Source organism: Entelurus aequoreus, linkage group LG27 (genome assembly GCF_033978785.1).
Source record: "Entelurus aequoreus isolate RoL-2023_Sb linkage group LG27, RoL_Eaeq_v1.1, whole genome shotgun sequence".
NCBI classification, from domain to species: Eukaryota; Metazoa; Chordata; class Actinopteri; order Syngnathiformes; family Syngnathidae; genus Entelurus; species Entelurus aequoreus.
In genome coordinates, this window is record NC_084757.1 from 29,293,120 (window position 1) to 29,319,028 (window position 25,909).

The 25,909-nt window shown below is 39.4% G+C and overlaps 1 protein-coding gene across 1 annotated transcript in view; it reads left to right on the forward strand.

The window, feature by feature from the left end:
- qsox1 (quiescin Q6 sulfhydryl oxidase 1) overlaps window positions 1-25,909 on the forward strand; it is a 93,578-nt gene that overhangs the window by 53,043 nt on the left and 14,626 nt on the right. The window contains exons 9-11 of the mRNA XM_062039517.1: window positions 5,140-5,262; window positions 6,232-6,370; window positions 9,718-9,894. Coding sequence (XP_061895501.1) covers window positions 5,140-5,262; window positions 6,232-6,370; window positions 9,718-9,894 — 439 coding nt within the window. The remainder of the gene's footprint in view (window positions 1-5,139; window positions 5,263-6,231; window positions 6,371-9,717; window positions 9,895-25,909) is intronic.

Genomic DNA, 25,909 nt, shown 5'->3' on the forward strand with positions numbered 1-25,909 from the left:
AAAGGCATGGCTTTTATTTACAAAAAAAAAGAAGTATGGCCACTCAGTCAACATTGACAACAACATGACAAAATATTCTGTAACAATGTAAACATTTAAAACTTTTAACATTTAACAAAATTAAAAGTAGCTTATTTGCTTTTTAATGTGCAAATATAAAAGTAAACATCCAGTGCAAATCTTAATATTCTGCAATAGTATAAGCATTTCAAAAGTAAAAGTATTGCTTATTTTGCTTTAAAATGTGCAAAAATAAAGATAAACATCCGATACAAAAAAGTGCAAAACGAAATATTCTGTAACAACAGTGTAAACATTTCAACAAAAGTGAAAGTATTGCTTATTTGCTAAAATGTTCAAAAATAAAGATAAACATCCAATACAAAAAAGTGCCAATCTAAATATTCTGGAGCACTGTAAACATTAAGTATTGCTTTTAAAATGTGCAAAATAAACATCCAGTCCAACACAGTACACAATAACCAATTCTACTCATTCCAGTGAGTGACTAACAGTTGTAATGAAGAAAGGTTAGCATGTCTACATACTCTGGTTCTTTTCATGTTTACAATATTCCCAGCAGCTGAAAATAGGCGCTCAGAAGGTGTCGATGTGGCTGGAACTGAGAGCTAATTAGCCTTCACCTCAAGCCAGGACTGCGAGTGAGCTGAGCTCAAGCTTATATTTCTAGAAGGTCAACGGGCTCATAGTGATGTTACTAGTAGTTGACTGGGAGGTGTTTATTATCATTTGGGGAGAGTCCGCTGCCTGATGCTCACCTGCTAAACACCTATCTGCTCCACGCTGAAGCGCTGACTACATGCGCTCTGAATACGCACTGCTGATTGGCTGGTAACGCTTTGTATAACGCTTTGTGTGTACCAATCAGATGGTTGTGTGGGTGGGACAATGCTGCGTGTGTACCAATCAGATGGTTGTGTGGGTGGGACAATGCTGCGTGTGTACCAATCAGATGGTTGTGTGGGTGGGACAATGCTGCGTGCTGAGACAGAGGCAGCCGCAGAAGGAGCAAAGCAGCTTGTTAACACTTTAGCAGCTAAAGTTAGCTTTAGCTTAAAAACTCGTTCGGTACACCCCCGTACCGAACCGAAAGCCCCTGTACCGAAACGGTTCAATACAAAACACGTACCGTTACACCCCTAGCAGATACAAATGACACATTCATGTTTTTGTGTAATGATGACAACGTATACTCGCGCGGACGATTGATTAGTTGATGGTTTTCTTTTCAAATGTTCGTTCATAGCCGTTGTGCTGCTATGATAGGCCATTTCCGCTCGACACAGTGTGCATACAACAACATTATTAGGCTGTGTATTGAAATACTCCCACACTTTTGACCACTTTTGGCGTGATTTTTCCCCCTCGCTCGCACAGTCTGCTTTGCGCTCCGCCATGACGGTAGTGTGACGTAAATATGCGACGCGTCGACGCACAAAAACGGCGTCGACGTATTTACGTAACCGATGACGTCGACTACGTCGACGCGTCGTTTCAGCCTTACTGCGGTCCCCTCCAAGGTTTTTCATTGTCATCCCACTGGGTTGACTTTTTTCTTGCCCTGATGTGGGATCTGAGCCAAGGATGTCGTTGTGGCTTGTGCAGCCCTTTGAGACACTTGTGATTAAGGGCTATATAAATACACTTTGATTGGCTTTGATTGATTAAGGATGAGTACCTTCATATTTAGGGGCTCAAAATGGGGGGAAAATACAACGTACTTCTGGACAAAGGTCTATGTGGAATACTGGCTAACTGAAGATTGAAAATCTTCTTTTTGAACAATTGCAGTAAATAAAAGTTATAACCAAAAAAGATGTACAGCCAAGTAATCCTTTTCCTGAAAAAAGATGTACCCTTTTTTGTGTTACATCAGTGATCAGTAGGTCAAATGGGTAAGCACCACCCACCCGGTGGTACACAGTGACCCTCTGATGCGATCACTCGAACCACAGCGCGGTGAATAGGCTTGCTTTGGTTATGCTGCACTAAGCCCATTACTGGCCAACACCTGCCTCTTCTTCGTCTGTTTGAATTTATATGACTATTTAATAAGCTTTTCTGACTTGTTAGTATTCAGATGTCCCGATCCACACTTAAACCTATTTGGTCACTTTCCCCAGCACCATTGAGTCTTCTTTGTGCGCCTCACCTCGAGTCTTTAGTGTTTGTTGTTTTTATGAGCAACTGATTGAATATAACTTATGACGCTTCATTATTTTTGCTGATACTTTTCCCCCGAGTGTCTTATTTCCAAACCAATATCCGGAATTTCTCTTCAGCCGTAAATAAAAACCTGTCAAAAAGGCAGGGCGCAAACCAGCAAAAGAGGGTTTAAGTTAAGTGGTGTGACTTCCAGATCCTGTTAAAGCGTGATGAATAGAAGGCCCAGTGCGGGATTGTCAATATATGCAGGTGCACTTAGGTGAACAGATGGTGGGTAGGGGCAAATAAAAAGGAGTATGTTTTTGGATGACGCTGTCGCTAAATCTCCTTTGAGACTCATAGCTGGATCTATCTGCTTGTTGGCAAGCTCTCGTGATTGTAACTTTGATTTTAAAAAAACCTATAATATATTAAAATAATACATTCCTGTCAAATATCAAGCTGAAGTCACCATGGTGTTTCTAAAGCTGAGGAACGTAAGCCATTTGTGTTTATTGTGAGAACAGGAAGCACATTTAGCTGTCACTTAGGTGTATTTGTCAGCGTCTTAAGCGTGAAGACTAATGTGTGTGTCTGCATTTCGTCCGTCATTATTACTCTCACACAACCAACAGCTAGATTTTCGTGTCGTGTTCCCTCTGAGGATCATCGCAATGGTAACAACGGTTTAAAAACAAAACAAAACATGTAAACACGTCTCAGGTGAAAGCCTCCCCACAGAGTTACACGGTTACTGTGGTTGTTGTTGGCTTAGGGAACGGATCTTAACTAAAGAAGTAGCTTATGGTTCTAGACCAGGGATGTCAAACGTATGGCCCGAGGGCCGGATCAGGCCCGCGAACAGGTTTATCCGGCCCGCGGAATGAGTTTGCTAAGTAGGGGGAGGGTGTGGCGCGGTTGGGAGAGTGGCTGTGCCAGCGACCTGAGGGTTCCTGGTTCGATCCCCCACCTTCTACCAACCTCGTCACGTCCGTTGTGTCCTTGAGCAAGACACTTCACCCTTGCTCCTGATGGGTCGTGGTTAGGGCCTTGCATGGCACATCAGTCAAGCAAAATGATCAAACTACATAAATAACACACTGTAATTGTCATGATCCGTGGTCAGATCATGTTTTGTGTTATCTGTTTGTTTTGGACTCCTTTTAGTTCCTGGTTATGCACTTCCTGAGTTTAGTCACCATGGTTACTTATGATTTTCACCTGCCTTTTCGCGCACCTGTTGCTCATCAGAGACTCTATTTAGTTCTGCCTTTTCCGGTCACTCGGTGTGGCTTCATTGTTTGTATCACGCCTGTACCAAGTAAGTTTTGTAGTTCCATGTCATAGCATCTGTTTAAGTGATTAGCCTCTCGTTTTTTAGGCACGCCTGCCTTTCTTTTTGTTGTGTTGCCTGTACTGTTGGTAGTTTGGATTATTTATGTTTAATAAACCAAAGCCTACCTTCACGCTGTCGTCCGGAGCCGTCCATTTTTGCACTGAGAGAACGAACCGCAGCAAGCTGCACCCTCCATGTGACAGTAATTTGATTTTGATATATTTTTTTATCTTGATAGATTGAAAATGAACACCAATGACATTATCACATAATTTTTTCATAAAATATAAATAGCGACAAATAAAGTATATATACTATTGAGGTAATTATATATACATAAAAAAAAAACCAACATTATGATTTGTGCAATTGGGCTCGTTCTATTTTTAAACAAAGAAAACAATCTGAAGTTGTCTTTATTTTTAAGTTGTCATGCCGTGATTTTACCAGTCTCGCCCACTTGGGAGTAGATTGTTCTCCATGTGGCCCCCGATCTAAAGGTGCTGAGATGGAAAAACACTTTCAGACTTTAAGCAGCTCATAAATGTTGGGAACAACATTGTTAGGGATTTGTAGGCAACTATTAATCAACCTATTACACTGCGGATTTAGAGCAATTTGTGTGCTTCAATATTGACCAGGATGGGACGTGAAGAGATGGTGCCTTGAATGGTATTACAGAAAAAAAAAAGTAGTAATTTCACCTTAATATAATTTATTGTATGCTCTACAGCTCCCAATAAGGAGAACATTTCTTCTTCCCATAGAAATCCTTTATTACCTGCTTTCATGGGCTATAATTTAGACATTTCAAATTGTTTTTGGAAGCAGTGGACGTCGTGTCCTCCGAAACAAAGTTCAAAAGCCAGTATCTGTGATGGTATGGGGGTGTATTAGTGCCCAAGGCATGGGTAACTTACACATCTGTGAAGGCACCATTAATGCTGAAAGGTACATACAGGTTTTGGAGCAACATCTGTTGCCATCCAAGCAACGCTATCATGGACGCCCCTGCTTATTTCAGCAAGACAATACCAAGCCACGTGTTACAACAACGTGACTTCATAGTAAAAGAGTGCGGGTACGAGACTGGCCTGCCTGTAATCCAGACCTGTCTCCCATTGAAAATGTGTTGCGCAACATGAAGCCTAAAATACCACAACAGAGACCCCGGACTGTTGAACAACTTAAGCTGTACATCAAGCAAGAATGGGAAATAATTCCACCTGAAAAGCATAAAAAATTGGTCTCCTCAGTTCCCAAATGTTTACGGAGTGTTGTTAAAAGGAAAGGCCATGTAACACAGTGGTAAAAATCCCCTGTGCCAACTTTTTTGCAATGTGTTGCTGCCATTCAATTCTAAGTTAATGATTATCTGAAAAAAAAGAAGATTCTCTGTTTGAACATTAAATATCTTGCCTTTGCAGTCTATTCAATTGAATATAAGTTGAAAAGGATTTGCAAATCATTGTATTCTGTTTTTATTTACAAATTACACAACGTCCCAACTTCACTGGTTTTGTGTTTTGTAAATCAAATTTCATTTTGAACATCATATTGATATGAACTACTGCTACTACAACTACAAACATGTTTGCCTCAATTTAACAAATAGCATATTTTGGCATCCTCTGCAGTACTTCCCTGGCCGCCCAATGCTGATGAACCTGTTAAAGTCCCTTAATTTGTGGCTCCACAACCAAGCTGGTGACCAGGTGTCCTATCAGGCGTTCATGGAAATCCTAGAAAATTCAGGACAGGTGAGTTATGACTCAATATGTAGGTATCTAAACTATAAGGTAAAAAATAACTACATCATATGATATGTTGTGATATACAGGTATAATATTCCACATGCTGAACTATTCCACTCCAGTCTTTTGAGTGTCAAGCCGAAGGTGTTGACAAAGCTTGTGCATATGTGAAATGAAAGAGCAGTCAAATAACTTACTGTATTCACAAAGGACAAAATTGCTTCCACACTGTTGAAGTCGCCAACATAGCGAACCAATTAAGGCCGCAAGCTCAGCCCTTATTATACAGTTCAGAGTTCAATATATGTATGAAAAAGGTATCAATGGGAAGTCTTTTTCACCAGAGCTCTATATGTTGGATCTGGGGGGTCAGTACCCCTCTTGGCCCTCACAGTCACAGTTAAAAGTGAAAATACATTTTTCAGTCGGCACCGAAATTATAGTTTTTTGTTCATCTCTTTGATAACATTTTACTGAAACATTACTGCATTGTGTGAAAGGAAATTTGCGGGCCTTCAATGTGCCTCGCAAATTGAAATAGTCACTTACTTAGATCATTAGCTTTTAGCTGGCCCGATCAATGGATCAATGAATCGATGAGAAGGTATGAATTGACTCCACTTCCGAGGAAATAGACTCTGGGCACGCCCAAAATCTTTACTATTGACATGTGAGTAACCCTGTCAATCACGGCAGCGATAGGCAATAGAGGGCGGCGAGAGAAACGACTTTGTGTCAGGGAAAATATGTTGTCAGATTCAGCCACGGCCTGCGGTCAGATATCTGGACCGCCTGTGTTCATTAGTGTGAGGCCGAGCCATTAACCTGAGATTGACTTCTCATTGATCAAAAAACTACACAGGCCGGCATTCATTAAGTTGAACAGGTTCGGTGATTCAGGGTTTTTTTTTCCCATTCTTGTTCCCTTGTGTCTGTCTAGTTGCCTCAGTTCTATGTTGTTTGCCTCACTCCCAGGTTCCGGACGCTGCATTGCCTGAAGGTGTGAGGTGGGTGGGCTGCCAAGGGTCACAACCACACTTCAGACGTTATCCTTGTGGCGTGTGGACTTTGTTCCATCTGCTTACGGTACAGGCCAAGAAGTCTGCCGGCTCAGGTGTGTACAACTGTCACAAACTTTGTGTTACTGTGAGTACAAAGGGCCTTTTAGAGCTCACAAGGGAAAGGGTTGGGGAGTGCTTTGTAAACAAATTAGCCATTTTTCATAGTAACAACTTCACACAGAATGTGCACACACAAATGTACTGTATTATAATTAAAGTGCCAACATGCTAAATGCATTCCCAATTTTGGTCACATTAATTGAACCTAATTGTGATTGTGTAAAAAGGGATTTTGTTAGAATAGCGGAATGTGAGTGGTTAATAAAATAAGGCAGATGACTGGAGGTTCCACTCCTCGCAGGCTTGTTAATCTCTATCTCTTCAACGCACATACACTCCCACACAACACACACAGGGGTTAATCCCAGGGTTTATGGATCATCATGCGACCTGCAGATGGACCGGCCGAAAAGGGGCGTCCATCTGGTCCCCCACAGGCCATGATCGCACAGGAAGGGTACACCCATACACACACACACGCAAACCGCACTGCACAGCTCATGTATGAACTCACACGCTGAATGCAGTATTACAGGTGTGAACTCTGAGTCATTGTCATAACACACACACACACACACTCTCGAGCAGCCGTGTGGTTTATCACTGGATGGGGTCCCTAAGCCAAGAACAAAAGCAAACTGCTACAGGATAAATATGTTTGTAGGCTGTGGAGCTCCTGAGACAACAACCTGGCTACCATTCACACAGAGGGTTAACTTTGTTTAATCTCCATATTGGGTTATCCCCTCGGTATAGATTATTCATCTCAATATGGGGTTAACCTAGCTCTCAATGACTCTTGGCCCACATAAGCGTGGGAATCCATAAAGCTGTTGCACAAGTTTGCAATTTAGAGACTGAAAGCTGACACAAAGTCTGAGTCAAGTTCTGTGGGAATGCTGCAAAATTCTCTCGCCAAAGCCAAAATGTCATAAAATATTTGTTAATGCATCAAATCATATCATAGATATCTCATGATGTTCCAAAATATTTTGTTGTCTCTATTACATTATACAAACCCCGTTTCCATATGAGTTGGGAAATTGTGTAAAATGTAAAAATAAACGGAATACAATGATTTGCAAATCCTTTTCAACCCATATTCAATTGAATGCACTACAAAGACAACATATTTGATGTTCAAACTCATAAACTTTATTTTTTTTTGCGAATAATAATTAACTTAGAATTTCATGGCTGCAACACGTGCCAAAGTAGTTGGGAAAGGGCATGTTCACCACTGTGTTACATCACCTTTTCTTTTAACAACACTCAATAAACGATTGGGAACTGAGGATACTAATTGTTGAAGCTATGAAAGTGGAATTCTTTCCCATTCTTGTTTTATGTAGAGCTTCAGTCGTTCAACAGTCCGGGGTCTCCGCTGTCGTATTTTACGCTTCATAATGCGCCACACATTTTCGATGGGAGACAAGTCTGGACTGCAGGCGGGCCAGGAAAGTACCCGCACTCTTTTTTTACGAAGCCACGCTGTTGTAACACGTGCTGAATGTGGCTTGGCATTGTCTTGCTGAAATAAGCAGGGGCGTCCATGAAAAAGACGGCGCTTAGATGGCAGAATATGTTGTTCCAAAACCTGTATGTACCTTTCAGCATTAATGGCGCCTTCACAGATGTGTAAGTTACCCATGCCTTGGGCACTATGCACCCCCATACCATCACAGATGCTGGCTTTTGAACTTTGCGTCGATAACAGTCTGGATGGTACGCTTCCCCTTTGTTCCGGATGACACAATGTCACTATTTGAAATGTGGACTCGTCAGACCACAGAACACTTTTCCACTTTGCATCAGTCCATCTTAGATTATCTCGGGCCCAGAGAAGCCGGCGGCCTTTCTGGATGTTGTTGATAAATGGCTTTCGCTTTGCATAGTAGAGCTTTAACTTGCACTTACAGATGTAGCGACAAACTGTATTTAGTGACAGTGGTTTTCTGAAGTGTTCTTGAGCCTATGTGGTGATATCCTTTAGAGATTGATGTCGGTTTTTGATACAGTGCTGTCTGAGGGATCGAAGGTCACGGTCATTCAATGTTGGTTTCCGGCCATGCTGCTTACGTGGAGTGATTTCTCCAGATTCTCTGAACCTTTTGATGATATTATGGACCGTAAATGTTGAAATCCCTAAATTTCTTGCAATTGCACTTTGAGAAACATTGTTCTTAAACTGCTTGACTATTTGCTCATGCAGTTGTGGACAAAGGGGTGTACCTCGCCCCATCCTTTCTTGTGAAAGACTGAGCATTTTTTGGGAGGCTGTTTTTATACCCAATCATGGCACCCACCTGTTCCCAATTAGCCTGCACACCTGTGGGATTTTCCAAATAAGTGTTTGATGAGCATTCCTCAACTTTATCAGTATTTATTGCCACCTTTCCCAACTTTTTTGTCACGTGTTGCTGGCATCAAAGTCTAAAGTTTGATTATTTGCAAAAAAAAAAATGTTAATCAGTTTGAACATCAAATATGTTGTCTTTGTAGCATATTCGACTGAATATGGGTTGAAAATGATTTGCAAATCATTGTATTCCGTTTATATTTACATCTAACACAATTTCCCAACTCACATGGAAACGGGGTTTGTATATAGAAAACATTATTACCTTCAAATTATGTCATTATATAAACTGTAAAGTGGTTAGGGTCATTAATTGGAAGCAAGTGAACATTGTAGAAAGTTCAGAAAACAACAATCTTCTCACCGTAATAATGATTTGGAGTGCATGAGAAAGTGAAAAGGAAACTGTCGCTATCTTTGGCCAAATATTGATTTATCAACATGTATATTGCACAGTATAGGAGCAACAGAACCAATTTGGTAATAACCGTAAGGGGAAACCTGCCAGATGCTAAGTACTTATGATACTTCAAATGCAGCTACTGCCATTTTGTGGAATTGCAAATATACAGCAAGTAGTTGGTTGCCTCCAGCCACAGCTTTTAATGCCAAGTGCCAGGCACTAATTAGAGACCCTGGCGGTTATTTGCTTTTGTCGACCACACACAAGGTGACTGAAGGCAAATCGCCGGTAATTGGAGCATTTACGGTATTTCCGAAGTCTAATATCTTTGGGCCAATAAATGTAATAGTTTATCTGGCACAACAAAACACCACATTTGAATTGGGTAAGACCGTTTGCTGCTGAATAGGGTAATTTTGTATTGCTAAAATTGTGTTAATATTGTTTGTGTATGTTTAGTTTCTTATATTATGAATAGACAATAGCATTAACTCATTGTGAATGCTGGTCTGATAGCAAGCTTGAAAATGACTAACCTTGTTTATTTAATGTGACATCATCTTGTCATTCTGCTCCAGATCCCCAGGAGGTGCTAAGAGCGATGAGAGGCTACATCCATAACTTTTTTGGTTGCAGGGCATGCGCCGAACACTTTGAGAACATGGCCAAGGAGAGCCTGAACGAGGTGAACACGTATTCTGCCGCCATCCTCTGGCTTTGGTCCAGACACAATCGTGTCAACAACAGAATAGCAGGTAAGAGCGGGCAGTTTTGGAAGATTATGATGATCACTCAATCTAATGAGGAGTATGGGTTGAGTAGACTGTCATGATTGTGTTGAATTTTTGTCATTGAACAGTTAACCACTTGGTAAACAATGTCTATTTTCTGTGTTTAATCAATCCAGGTAGTTTTGGCAGGGGGGTAGCTTTTGCAGTAGGTTACCGAGAGGCTGTTGGTTCAGGGATGGGGAATAAGTTGCATTACATTGTAATTTATAATAGGGCTGGGCGATACAGCCTTTTAGAATCAAAATCAGAATAGTTTTTATTCCGATTGTTTGAGAGCGGGTTCACAAACTGGGAATTTTTCTTGGTGCAATCGTGCAACATAAAACACGTATAACACAGAATAGGTAATAAAATGAGCTGTAACTGAGCTATCAGATCTTGTTATTGTTCATGTGCCTGATGGCCGAGGGGAAAAAACTGTTCAGGTGGCGGGAGGTGTGGGTCTGGATGGACCGTAGTCTCCTGCCGGAGGAGAGAGGAGAGAATAATTTGTGTAATATCTTGATATTTTTAGGCCATGTCACGATACACGATATATATCTCGATATTTTGCCTTAGCCCCAGTGCTGGTTGCTTCTGCATTTTGTTGGGTGTGGCACCGGCCGGAGATGTTGACATGCGGAGTTTCAAACACTCTTCATTCTCTAGCGGGTGACTTTTCAAATGATGCTACAAATGAGTAGTGCTGCTATTTTTTGTAGCAACGCTTTTGCCGCATACTTGACATATTACGGTTGTCTGTTCAACATCTTCCCGCTTGAAGCCGAAAACCACCGCCTGACAATGGACCCCGTGCTGTTTTTCTTGGGAATTAATTCTTCTTCCTCCATTTGTTACCGGATTGGCACCTTCTCTCTCTCGTATTACCACTCGCACCGCTCCGCTTGCTCCTGCCACTGATAACCTTACTTGCCAACCTTTAGACCTTCAAATTCGGGAGATTGGGGGAGCGGGGGTGTATATTGTAGCCCAGAAGAGTTAGGGATGCAAGGGATTCTGGGTATTTGTTCTGTTGTGTTTATGTTGTGTTACGGTGCGGATGTTCTCCCAAAATGTGTTTGTCATTGTTGTTTGGTGTGGGTTCACAGTGTGGCGCATATTTGTAGCAGTGTTAAAGTTGTTTATACGGCCACCCTCAGTGTGCCCTGTATGGTTGTTGATCAAATATGTCTTGCAGTCACTTTCGTGTGTATGCAGAAGACGCATACAACATGCGACTGGGCCGGCACGCTGTTTGTATGGTGAAAAAGCGGACACGTCGACAGGTTGTAGAGGACGCTAAAGGCAGTGCCATCACGGCACGCCCTTAATATTGTTGTCCGGGTGAAAATCAGGAGAATGGTTACCCTGGGAGATTTTCGGGAGGGGCACTGAAATTCGGGAGTCTCCCGGAAAAACCGTGAGGGTTGGCAAGTATGCTGCTAACGCTACCCATGCTGCTACCTCTCTGCTCCGCTAGGGTGTATGACGTTGCACGCGGTATCACAGTATGTGACGTATGTAACAAGGTGCGCGTCTCTCTGTGAGAAGGAGAGACAAGAAAGAGTGAGAAAAGCCTGTACTGTAATGCCCGCAGCTAAAAACAACTGCGTGAGAACGTGTACTCGAATTCTCACGAAATAGTCATTTTCTACATCGCACAGAGACAAACCCGCGATATATCGAGTATATTCCATATATCGCCCAGCCCTAATTTATAATAACAATTTGATGCAGGGCGTAGAAGCATTTTCCAGAGTTATGTGTAATGGGGGACACCGAATCTTTCCAGTGGGTGTAACCATTGTGCTTTGTGTAACCTGGGTAGAAACTTTCACCAGGGTCAGGTAAAAGGCCAATGTAAAACTATTATTAAAACTATTGGCATGCTATGTACAAAATGACCGTTACAGAAGGGGTTCTTATTGAAGCAGCATTGTGGCGCTGAGGTTAGCGCTCGTGCCTCATAGCGAGAAGGTCCCTGGTTGGATTGCCGGGCTCATTGTCTGTCCTTGTGGAGTTGGCATGAACTCCCTGTGACTTGCAGATAGGCTAAAACGCGATCTCAGAATTATTTAACAAGATAAAAATTTCCTATCGGTTATTGTCCCCAAAATGATCAAAGTTATCATTATTATCCCAGTATTGTTAAATCAGTTTTTCCCACACATTCATTTATTTGTTGCGGCCCGCCACGAAAGAATTACATCCTCCACAAATAAAAAAAATTTAAAAAATGTTTTTTGGTTTTTTTTGTCCTGTCCAGCTTCTCTGGCAAATCATATAGTTGATGTAGTTGCCAAAATAGGCTGTTCAGATTTACTTTACAAAAGAGAAGTGTAGGATACTTCTCTTGTTGCCTTATTTGTATTTGACCACTACTGTTTTCTGTTTATTTGTTACTGACTGTGGCAGGACACCTCTGCCCCTGTTTCACTTTATGTTGCTGGTAAATAATATGGTTGTAGTAGTAGGCTAAAGTTAAATTATTTAGTATGCACTAATTAAAGGGGCAGAGCTTTAAGAGACATTTTAGCTTTTATATTTTATAAGATATATTTTTTGTAAGAACCACAATTAATAAATATATTTCAGTGAATAACTTATTGTTCAAATCTGTATATAAATATGTACATAAAGTGTTGTAATTATATTGTAAAATGGATGGATGGATGGATGTTTAAAACTAAACTGTTGTTATTAATTAGTAAGTATATATTTTTTGAGCCTTTTTAGAGAAAATCATATCGTAGTAAATTATGCAAATTACTCGATGATGTCAGGTTGACCACGCCCATAGCCACGCCTCCACCGCCACAGGTATCTTGGCAGTTTTTGGGAAACACTGTAAATGTTCTCAAAGTATACTCATACACACGTATAGACACATTTTATTTTTAAAATAAAATACAGTAAATAGCCACACAATAGGTGGGCTGCATATAACGTCATATCTGGGGGGTTTTCTTCGCCAACCAGCTTGAGCGTAGCATTAAAACAAATGAGAGTGAGTGTAGAATTTGAGCAGAAAATTCTGTATTGCTCTTCTGTCCTTGGGTGTTGCAGTTGTTCAAATAGAGAGATAGGAAAAAACTTTCATAGAGTCCTGAAAGAAGTGGTTCATAAAGGTAATAAAGTCAGGGGAAAAAAACGAAAGCGCGTCGAAGGTATTGGCTTTTAAAATTATCACTTTCATCATCTTGTGGAATACAATTGGACCTAGCTCGTGTCTGCAGTGATCACTTTGTAAAATGTTTGAACATTTAATTTGTTTGAGAAACTTTTTCTGTGATGCAATCAAGTTTATTCTCTACAATATTAGTCATGTTTGATAGCAGAAATAAACGTAAGAGAAGGACAAGTTAGTTAGTGTTGTTTTGTGGTTGCTATGCCTAAATTTAACTACAAAGACCTGCTTGTCCAAATAAACTGTCATGTTAAGTCAGAGTAATACATATTGTGATTGATGGTCAAATCCACCGTATTTTTGTTGTCGATTGACAGAAACTCATTGACAGATTGACAGATGTGACGGAAACTAAAAGTGTAGTTGTTGTGCAGGAAAGCCAAGAGCTTTATTTGACATGGATGACCACATTATGGCGTCTTTGGTGATATTTGTTAGCATCAAGACAATATCCTTAATAGTATCAATAAAGTATATGAATAAATCTCTCGTTGGCTTAACATCATATACTGAATCCTGATATCGCTAGCAAACATTGCTGAACAACAGGGACATTTATTGCTAAATAATGAGACAACATATGAACTTCACACCATAAAACAACTGCAGACATGAATTCTAGATGAGACTAATACTTGTAGCAGGAATTCAATTGCAAAAAAACGTATCCAGCACAGCACTCGTTATGTCAACCAAATACATTACTTACCGATGCACGAATAAGTCCAACACTGTCTTTTACGGATTAATGTTTAATTTGTGGACCCCTCAGATGTAATGACATGATGTGTCTCCAATATTTTATTCTCTAAATAGAGTGAGTGTCAAATGAAGTTAAGTTGTGGCGAGCAGTTACGTCTTGGTGATGAAAAATGGTGGAAATTCTTATAAAAACAATTTTCTTAAGAGTGTATAATTCCACTTCATCCCATTTTAAATATGTTTTTTATGATTGCTTATATATTTGCCTCTGAACCTTTTAAAATATGCCCAAATCTGCACTGATTCAAATAAATAAACAGTAGCCTAATAGGACCCTAGACCATCGCCTGAAACCCAGAAGTGCCGAATGTGCCTCTCGGTCCCGCAATTACCCACCTATATACTTCCTTGGCAGAAAAATTGTGTTCTGGCAACTTATATATAATTTATAAATTAGTGTTTAAATATTTTTATCTTCTTCAGTTTTTTTTTCTAAAAGTTTTTGTGTTTTTTTTTTTCAATGTACAGGAAATAACAGATGTTGGGCGTGTCTCATCCAGTTTATGTTAACTTCCTGTTGTCATATAGATCGATCGCTGTGTTCTTAGAAAGCACAGCTTGTCGGTTTAATGTTAAAATCTTAGTTGCTCAGACAGTAATGTGTTTAAACAATTTGCACCCACTCTTTTTTCCATTGTTCATCTCAACGGTAATTTATCAATAACAGTCAGCATGCCAGTGAGAGCAGACATTGTTCAGTAAGTGATGTTTTATTATGATTGTTGGCTCTCATGAAGTCTGCTTGAGTTGTCGTCAGTGTTGTTGTTGAAGGAAAAAGTGAACGTGATGCGTCTATAAAATTAATGCACCACAGTATGCCTGAATTGAGCAAAATTTGTAAATACAAGTTATTATGAATGTGCCTGTTACGACATTACATTAGGCCTGGGCCGATATTCGTTAAGTCAACTAACCGGCGATAAATTAAAATTAAGTCTTAAGTTTTCCAGCGTCGATAAATGTTTCAAGAGCATTCATGCTTTTCATCGATTTCAGCAGCTGCGCGCCTTAGCGGAATGAAATGAAGTAAAAGTTACATTTTGTTATTTTCTGTACATTGAAAAAACCTCACAAAATATTTTACTCTTGTCCTTCATTAAGTCATTGACTCATTGTGCGGCGAGGCGGGGCCGCTGGCCCGCTTGCGTCACACTGTGCATCAAGTTTGCACTTGCAACACATGTAATAGAGAACATGGACTAAATGATCACAAAACCAAATACCATAGTGTGGAAATATTATAGTTTTAACTATTGGAACAAGATGAGTCTTATCAACACCGAGGACCCAGTTTGCAGAATATGCGCGACTACAAAAAAACTTGCACGCCCACTTGAAACACAACTAGCCGACAGTACAGCGTAAAATGGTTAAATTAAAGTGTGGTTAAATACATTGCCAAAGACATGCTGCCATTTAATACTCTTATTAAAAAAAAACCCACTTCTAACAGTGTTGCAAATGTTTGACAGACATTTGTCATGTTGCCATATCATGTTGGTGTTTCCTCAACTGTAATCTGTCAGAATTAAGTTTTTTTTTTGTATATGACCTGTTAATATATGTGCTTATACCATACTTGCCAACCTTGAGACCTCCGAATTCGGTTGTGGGGGCGGGGTTTTGGTGGTCCCGGAAGAGTTAGTGCTGCAAGGGGTTCTGGGTATTTGTTCTGTTGTGCTTATGTTGTGTTACGGTGCGGATGTTCTCCCAAAATGTGTTTGTCATTCTTGTTTGATGTGGGTTCACAGTGTGGCGCATATTTGTAACAGTGTTAAAGTTGTTTATACGGTCACCCTCAGTGTGACCTGTATGGCTATTGATCAGGTATGCGTTGCATTCACTTATGTGTGTGTAAAAGCCGCATATATTATGTGTCTGGGCCGGCACACTGTTTGTATGGAGGAAAAGCGGACGTGATGACAGGTTGTAGAGAACGCTGAAGGCAGTGCCTTTAAGGCATGCCCCCAATATTGTTGTCCGGTTGAAATCGGGAGAAATTCCGGAAAATGGTTGCCCCGGGAGATTTTCGGGAGGGGCACTGAAATTCGGGAGGGTTGGCAAGTATGGCTTTTACTGTAGTTTTTATATTGTTACTCCAGTGTTTCCCACACATTCATTTATTTGTGGCGGCCCGCCACGAAAGAATTAAGGCCGCCACAAATAGATTTTTATTTTATTTATTTTTTTTAATTTAAAAAAAAAAAAAAAGTTTTTTAATTTATTTATATTTTTTGTCCTGTCCAGCTTCTCAGGCAAATCATATAGTTGATGTAGATGCCCATATCGGCTGTTCAGATTTACTTTACAAAAGAGAAGTGTAGGATCAAGATTTTTGGAGCTCTTTGTTCAGTGGATCAGATGTTTGATGAAGCTTTGTGTCTATCTACCACCACTACTGTTTTCTGTTTATTTGTTACTGACTGTGGCAGGACACCTCTGCCTCTGTTTCACTTTATGTTGCTGGTAAATAATATGGCTGTAGTACTAGGCTAAATTTAAATTATTAATTAAAGGGGCAGAGCTTTAAGAGACATTTTAGCTTTTATATTTTTCTAAGATGTATTTTTTTGTAAGAACCACAATTAATGAATATATTTCAGTGAATAACTTATTGTTCAAATCTGTGTATAAATATGTACATAAAGTGTTGTAATTATATTGTAAAATGGATGGATGGATGGATGGACGTTTAAAACAAAACTGTTATTATTAATTAGTAAGTATAAATTTTTTTAGCCTTTTTGGAGAAAATCCTATTATTGTAGTAAATTATGCAAATTACTCAATGATGTCATGGTGACCACGCCCACAGCCACACCCCCACCGCCACAGGTATCTTGGCAGTTTATGGGAAACACTGTACTCTGCATGTTTGTTTAAAAATGTCCAAACTTGATTGTCCGTTAAGTAATGTACAACTCTACTTTTGCCTACATGTTCAATATTGAAGTTCACCTATGATTGCCAATATGTTATTTAACCATTGTATTTATTGTTTTGTTGTGTATATTTGAGGACTCCCAACCCCCTCCTTAACATATTTTATTGCTGTTAGTTTAGATTTTTTTTAAGTGCAAAATTTTGCTAACAAAGTATATTTTATTGTTATTTGTTTGTTTTATTTAACTTAGAGATTTAAAAGTTTACATTTCAATTACAATGTTAAAATGTACAAGAAATACAAGTTTATTGCATTTGAAAGGATATACATGCATTATTATCATGTAATATCATTACATCAGTGGTTAATTTGGTGTCAAAAAAATAATGGCAATAATATCGCTTATCGGCAGTAATTTGTCGATCAATATATCGTCGACTAATATTTGTTATCGGCGCAGGCTTACGTTACATATTACAGCATGTGTATTTTTAGCGCTTCATAGGCTCCATTGTAAGCTGACATTTGTTCGCATTTATTTAGAATGCATAAAAAAAAGAAAAACATACAGTACAGGCCAAAGGTTTGGACACACCTTCTCATTTCTGTCAAGACTTGGTCTATGGCGTGGTTTGTTCTCCCGAGGTGCAAATGATTTGGACCGGACGTGGCTTGGAGGTGGGTACATGATTTAATATAACAATGACAATAAAAAGGAATAAACAAAAAGCACGCACAAGGGCGGAAGTACAAAACTTGGCTATAAACACGAAACTTGCACAAAGGCAGAAACTATGAACAATGAAACAAAAACACTAACTGTGGCATTAATAAACAAAAACTTACTTGGCATGGAAGCTATGAAACAAGCAGCGTGAACTGAGCATGAAACAGAGTGGCAGGAGTGTGGATGTCGCCAGGGAGACTTCCTGGCAACAATCGGTTTAAATAATAGTGACATGATTAGTGAAAACAGGTGCGTGACTCAAAACGTGAAACAGGTGCGTGACATGACGATGTGAACCAGGTGAAACTAATGGTTGCAATGGTGACTAACAAAAGTGCACAAAAAGTCCAAAAACAAAACCGAACATGACTAAAACAAAACATGATCACACAGACATGACAATTTCAATGCATTTTCTTTATTTTCATGACTATTTACCTCGTAGATTGTCACTGAAGCCATCACAACTATGACACCTGTGAAGTGAAAACCATTTCAGGTGACTACCTCTTGAAGCTCATCGGGAGAATGCCAAGAGTGTGCAAAGCAGTAATCAGAGCAAAGGGTGGTATTTCACCTTTTTTTGTTAATTACATAACATAGTTTTGATGCCTTCAGTGACAATCTACGATGTAAAGAGTCATTCAAATAAAGTAAACGCATTGAATGAGGAGAAGGTGTGTCCAAACTTTTGGCCTGTACCGTATGTGTGCTTGTCTTACATAAGGATTGTGAATGATAAACACAATTGTAAAAAGGTGCAGTTCCCCTCTAAAGGGGCTGCTTGAAACTTGCAACTTACATTTGTTGCCACAAACTATAACAAGACCACAATCGGCCAGAACATATATTTTTTTTAAGTTATATTCCTCACATTGACTAATTATTAGAGATGTCCGATAATATCGGCCGGCCGATATATGCGTTAAAATGTAATATCGGAAATTATCGGTATCGTTTTTTTTATTATCGGTATCTGTTTTTTTTTTTTTTTTTTTTTTTTTTTTTTTTTTTTTTTTTTAATTAAATCAACATAAAAAACACAAGATACACTTACAATTAGTGCACCAACCCAAAAAACCTCCCTCCCCCATTTACACTCATTCACACAAAAGGGTTGTTTCTTTCTGTTATTAATATTCTGGTTCCTACATTATATATCAATATATATCAATACAGTCTGCAAGGGATACAGTCCGTAAGCACACATGATTGTGCGTGCTGCTGGTCCACTAATAGTACTAACCTTTAACAGTTAATTTTACTAATTTTCATTCATTACTAGTTTCTATGTAACTGTTTTTATATTGTTGTACTTTGTTTTTTATTCAAGAAAATGTTTTTAATTTATTTATCTTATTTTACAAATTTTTTTAAAAAGTACCTTATCTTCACCATACCTGGTTGTCCAAATTAGGCATAGTAATGTGTTAATTCCACGACTGCATATATCGGTTGATATCGGTATCGGTTGATATCTGTATTGGTAATTAAAGAGTTGGACAATATCGGAATATCGGATATCGGCAAAAAGCCATTATCGGACATCCCTACTAATTATATTGAATAAAAATTGCTCGTCGACCAGAGGAAAAAGTCTGGCGTTCAGGCCTGTCACTCACGCTTAGACACCCGCAGGGAATACACACACACAAAAGCAGTTCTAGAGAAGCAGCTCAGGAATTGCAAACATGTTGTTGTTACGATACACATACACATTAGGTGGCACGAAATTGGCCTACATCCAAGCTAAACTTTGCAAAATCACTATCATTGGCTGACAACACAAAGAGCTTGTGCGTATGTGTTATGTGGGGCGTAGTTTCTAGCTGAAAGACAGAATAGGGCAAGATATAATGTGTTATAATGCTTATAACACTTTAAAAACTTACTGTCGCACTGTCTAGGCCAGGGGTGTCCAAACTTTTTCCACTGAGGGCCGCATTCTGTAAAATCAAAGCAAGCGGGGGCCATTTTGTTATTTTTTATTTTAAAAACCAATACAATATATGTATAAAAAATATACATTTAGGCCTCCACTCAGGCTTGATCCCGGGGACCCCAAAGGGTTTTGGTCAAAAAAATATTAAAAATGTCATTATTCAGTATTATTATTTTTATTATTATTCAAGTTTTAAATCTCTAGATCAACATTAGCTCTATCTGTCAATATAACGGTTTTAAAGATTTAAGTTGTATGCTCTTGTTGTCAAAGAAAACCCTGTTTTTTTATGGAAAAAATACAAAATATGCAATATTTTCACACAATAAAATTTTTAAGTGGAATATTTCAGATTATATAATAATTGGAGCCTTAAAAAGGTCATCCATCCATCCATCCATTTTCTACCGCTTATTCCATTGATTTTAATTCATTATTATTTTTTGAGCAATGACACTTAAAAACAAATCACACTAAAATTATTGGGGATCCAAATAATTATATTGTTAAAAAAGAAATTCTTTTTTTTTTAAACTGTTTTGGCAACACTAAATTGGCCCTAGTGTGTGAATGAGTGTGAATGTTGTCTGTCTATCTGTGTTGGCCCTGCGATGAGGTGGCGACTTGTCCAGGGTGTACCCCGCCTTCCGCCCGATTGTAGCTGAGATAGACTCCAGCGACCCCGAAGGGAATAAGCGGTAGAAAATGGATGGATGGATGGGTTTGCTTTCAACACAATAATCTCGAGATCAACTTCAGATCTATCCGTCAATTATACTTTTTATTGTTGTTTATGTTTTTTGTTTGTTCGTTTTAGGCCCTTCTTTATAAAAAAACAGCTCAGTTTTTTACATGGCAAACACAAAATATGCAACATTTTCCCCAAAAATATCTCAGATGTGACGTAATTGGAGCCTTGAATAGGTCAATAATTCATAATGACATTGATTTTGATTCATTATTATTTTTTCAAAGAAAGAAACTGCCTGCATGGCAGCTTTGTGTTATTAGAGTAAACATTGTGAAATGTTCTTGTTACATTTCACCTGTTTGCTCTTTTATACCACTTATCATGTTTTTAATTTTTTTCATTCATATTTTTAAAATGTGCTGTGGGGCCGTTAAAAAATTACCTGCGGGCCACAAATGGCCCCCGGGCCGCACTTTGGACACCCCTGGTCTAGGCCCTATGTGTCAAAGTCAAAGCCTGCGGGCCAGAGCCGGACCGCAAATGAATTATCTATGGCCCCCTGGATGATATTCGATTAGTATTAGAACCGGCCCGCAGGCCACAGCCACCTGCTGCTGTTTTGCACGCACCAATACTCCCATCAGTGTTGGTGCTAGGAATTTTCAAAATGGGGTCCCATCAAGTCATAAAAATGGGGTCCCACAGTAAATTTTTGGGGTCACACTTTTTTGTAATTGTTTTGAAAACAAATGATAAATGTATGCATCATCCTGTTATATCTCACATTCTTTATTGTGTTTTGGAAAAAGGTTGTCATAAATGTTACTTAATTCACTATCAAAAAAATAATACACAAGAAAACACATTTTTATGCATATGTAAATGTATTCAGTTATATACATTCATTCACTTTCTTCTTTCCTTCATGGATCTAAACTTTACCGCTGCCGGTATTTTTTTCTGTATTTTTATTGTAATATTTTCAGAATGTGTTTGTTCTATTTTTGGCCAAAGTAAGACAAAGAAAACAATCTGAAGTTGTCTTTATTTTTTAGTTTTAATGCCATGATTTTAATAGTCCGGCCTGGTTCCTCTATGCGGCCCCTGAGCTAAAACGGCCCTGGTCTAGGCAGCCGTGGTAAAGGTTATAAACAGCCCGTTTAAGTTCTGTGATCCGCTGGGAATGTCATATACTTTTTGACAATAATTTCTCTATGATATAAGATACATGAAGACTCACGGTATCAGACAAAAAAGATATATTGACATTTCAAGCTCCTGAATCCGATCACAACAAAATAAGGTAACACTTTAGTATGGGGAACACATATTCACCATTAATTAGTTGCTTATTAACATGCAAATTAGTAACATATTGGCTCTTAATTAGTCATTATTAAGTACTTATTAATGCCTTATTCTGCATGGCCCTATTATACAACCACTAAGAGTGTTCCCTCAATAACCTCAGAATTATTGCTTATTAGTAACCCTAACCCTAACCCTTATATGTTCCCTAGTGTCCAAATAACTCTAAATTAAGTATTTGTTACTTTAATAAGCAACTAATTAATGGTGAATATGTTCCCCATACTAAAGTGTTACCCAAATTAATTTTACAGTTTTTTATTTAACATTGTGATAGATTGATTTACCTCACGTGGTCAGTTAGTCGCAGTAATGCGACTAGAGACTGGGACTAGGCGCTGGGAGGTGCAAGGACAGATCCTTAGATCAGACACCAGCTGTCACAGCGTCTTAGAACACACCCCCATTGCCCCATCCTTGAGTGTGATCCGTCTCTGTGTCATTTACCTTATTTTCTCCCGACCGCCCTCCAGCCCTCCTCATCTTCCTCCTCATACCTCGTCACCATTCCCCTCCTGCAATTTGCTCATTTGTCTCCTGACGTTTATTTGTCCCTGTCCACTTTCGCTTGCACCTTGAGAGTCCTCCATTCCCTAATTTGTCTTCATGTTGGGAATTGTGAAAGGGACAAAATTTTTGGAATCATCCAGTTGGAAAACTTTAAGCTGGCTCATGTAAAAGGTAGAAAAAAGTTAACTAAAATGTTAAAAAAAAAATTGTCAATTTTTCCCACTTTGTATTATGCCAACTTTATTTACTATATTTATGTGTAATACTTATATTTACCGCAGTGTCACAATCCACACAGGAGTCCCATTTCTTGATTGTTGTTGTCTTTTCCAGAAGGGACTTTCTTCAAGTTTTTGATTGTTGAAAATGGACACCCGTTGCGTTTACACGTTTACATGCCCTTGCAAACCTGGCAGCTCTATAAATTGTCATTGGCGAAGTAATGTTTAGTTTTTGCTCTGTAGTGGTTCAAATACATGTTGGTGTGGAGCAGGGATGTCAAACGTACGGCCCGCAGGGCCGGATCAGACCCGCGAACAGGTGGGATGAGTTTGCTAAGTATGACAATGAGACAGAATTTTTGAATGAAAGAAATCCCTGTTCTAAATGTGTCCACTAGATGTCACAGTAGCAATTCTTTGTATCTTTGTAGATGATGCTACATATGTAAAATAAATAAACCACATGATGTTAGTGCACCAGTCAAGGAAAATGAGCAAACAACATAAATAATATCCTGTAATTTGATTTTGATATTATTTTTTTATCTTGATAGATTGAAAATTAACACCAATGAGTTGACTGATGAACATTATCCCATAATTTATTCAGAAAATATAAATAACGACAAACAAAGATAGAATACTATTAACCGCAACATGTAAGAGTAAAAAAAACAAAACCCAACAATGTTAATATTTGTACATTTTCAGAATGTGCTTGTTCTATTCTTAAACAAAGAAAACAATCTGAAGTTGTCTTTATTTTAAATTATCGTGCTGTGATTTTATCAGTGCGGCCCACTTGGGAGTAGATTTTTCTCCCTGTGGCCCCCCATTTAAAATGAGTTTGTCACCCCTGGTGTAAAGTCTGTGGACATAGCTTTAGTCAACATATCTTTGGTATCTCCAGATAATAAACATTTTTAAAAATGAGTTAACCGTATCCCTAAAGTATATTACTCTTAGAAGAGCACCCCCTCCTTCTTCATCTTTGTTCCAATGATTTTTATTAGGCCCACCATTGTCATTAACAGCCCACTTTGTTAAATCACTATCTTTTGTTTGTGCACGCCGCCCCTCTCCTCTGTCACAGGGACAGCTTGTGTGCAGAACAGCGGGGGCCAACGGGACACCCGCCCCTGCGTGTGTCTACTCCCCAGACACTTAAACACTATTCAGATTTCCGCCCAGACCACCCTACACCCGCTTCATCCGTCTTCTCTCTCATCCTCTGTCTTGTCCCTCTCTCTCTTTTGCACGTCCCCCGGGACTCATAACCTCAGTTTGACAAGTGATAGCGCAGCACCCCAGCAGGATGGCTCCCCGAGGAACAAGCTATCTGTTCCTACACACACAATTCCCAAGGAATTGTGCGACAGCAGGTGGAAAACACCATGACACAAGCATCAAGCCGCACAATCCTCATCCCTCCTGTCCCATACACACACACACACACACACAGTTGTGGCGTGTGTCAGGGGGGTGACGCTGTGGTGAAGGGTAAGTTGTTGCCATTGGGGTTCGTGAGGCGAGCGTCCGCCTTTTGGAAAAGTATTTGGCCACCTGCCTTTACTCGCATATGAACTTGAATTGTCCAAAATGTTTTGGTATCCTGGAGCATTCAAAGTTCCTTTCACTGGAACTAAGGGGCCAAGCCCAACTCCTGAAAAACCAACCCCACACCATAATTCCTCCTCCACCAAATTTCACACTCTGCACAATGCAGTCCAAAATGTAGCGCTTTCCTGGCAACCTCCAAACCCAGACTGGTCCATCAGATTGCCAGATGGAAAAGGGTAATTAATCATTTCAGAGAACGCGTCTCCACCGCTCTAGAGTCCAGTGGCGACGTGCTTTACACCACTGCATCCCACGCTTTGCATTGGACTTGGTGATGTATGGCTTAGATCAGGGGTCGGGAACCTTTTTGGCTGAGAGAGCCATGAAAGCCAAATATTTTAAAAAGTATTTCCGTGAGAGCCATATAATATTTTTTAACACTGAATACAACTAGATGCGTGCATTTTTAAGTAAGACCAACATTTTTAGAGTATAATAAGTCTCTTATTCTTTTTAATAACATGGTTATTCTGAAGCTAACCAAAAATAAATAAAATAATTCTTGCCATTAATGCGACTTCGTGAACAGGTGCGGTAGAAAACGGATGGATGGATTAAAATGCATGAGAATGTTTTATATTTTGAACGTTATTTTTAACACTGTGATTACCAGCTGAATTATTCATTACTTATGGTGTTAAGCAATGTCAGCTAAGATTTATCTGAGAGCCAGATGCAGTCATCAAAAGAGCCACATCTGGCTCTAGAGCCATAGGTTCCCTACCCCTGGCTTAGATGCTGCTGCTCGGCCATGGAAACCCATTCCATGAAGCTCTCTGCGTACTGTACGTGGGCTAATTGGAAGGTCACATGAAGTTTGGAGCTCTGTAGCAACTGGCTGTGCAGAAAGTCTTTGCCCTATGCGCTTCAGCATCCGCTGACCCCTCTCTGTCAGTTTACGTGGCCTACCACTTGGTGGCTGACTTGCTGTTGTTCCCAAACTCTTCACTTTTCTTATAATAAAGTTGACTTTGGAATATTTAGGAGCGAGGAAATTTCACGACTGGATTTGTTGCACAGGTGGCATCCTATGACAGTTCCACGCTGGAAATCACTGAGAGCGGCCCGTTTTTTCACAAATGTTTGTAGAAACAGTCTCCATGCCTAATTGCTTGATTTTTTTACACCGGGCCAAGTGATTAGGACACCTGATTGTCATCATTTGGATGGGTGGCCAAATACTTTTGGCAATATAGTGTAAGTGACATTGCACACACACTCTCTCTCTCTCTCTAGCTCTCTCTTTCTCTCTCTGTCTCTCTCACCCCCCCTTTTTTTTAAATGCCCTCAAAGTGAAGCGTTCCTCCTTTCAGGAGCAGCCATGCATGAAAGAGCAGCTATTTGTAAAGCGGCCGAACAATTAATGTAGTTGCCAACAAAGACACCCCAGGGCCCTCAGCCGCCTCCTCACACGGGCCAAATTAAGATCTACGGCACCTCAGTACTGTTGCTGCCCATCGACAGGCTGAGAGTGAGACATTTCTGCAGACTGCACTGTACTTTGACATTTTTTAATTGTTCTATGTCTTGTCTTCACCAGCCACAAGATTAGGTACAGCACCATTGCTCAAGTGTAAGGGAGGTCACAGTAAAAGCTTGTTTGTATTCTTATTATGTATCTAAATCTATTGGTGACATAAGAGTTTTGCAAAGCACTGCATCTTGTTATGTCGTAACTTTTGAAGGTGCTTGAAAATATTGATGGTATTCAGGTGTGTCGCAAGATAACTCATTTGTAAGTCAACTGGCTTCATCCAGGCACCCACATTGTCAAACAGAGCAAATGTATTTCTATATGAAAAAAGACAGCCTTTGAAAACATAATGTAAGTATATATTATTTTATTTTACAATAATGCACATCGTTGTGAGGGTATTTAAGAGAAAATTACAAATAAACTGATGTGTAACATTCACTTTTAATAAAGTTTATTATAATACCGTATTTCCTTGAATAGCCGCCGGGGCGCTAATTCATTTAAAACCTCTTCTCACTCCTGCACTTACCAAAAGCATGCGGAATGGGCAAGCATGCGCTAATTATTTTAAAACCTCTTCTCACTCCGGCGCTTACCTTATCATGAAAAGC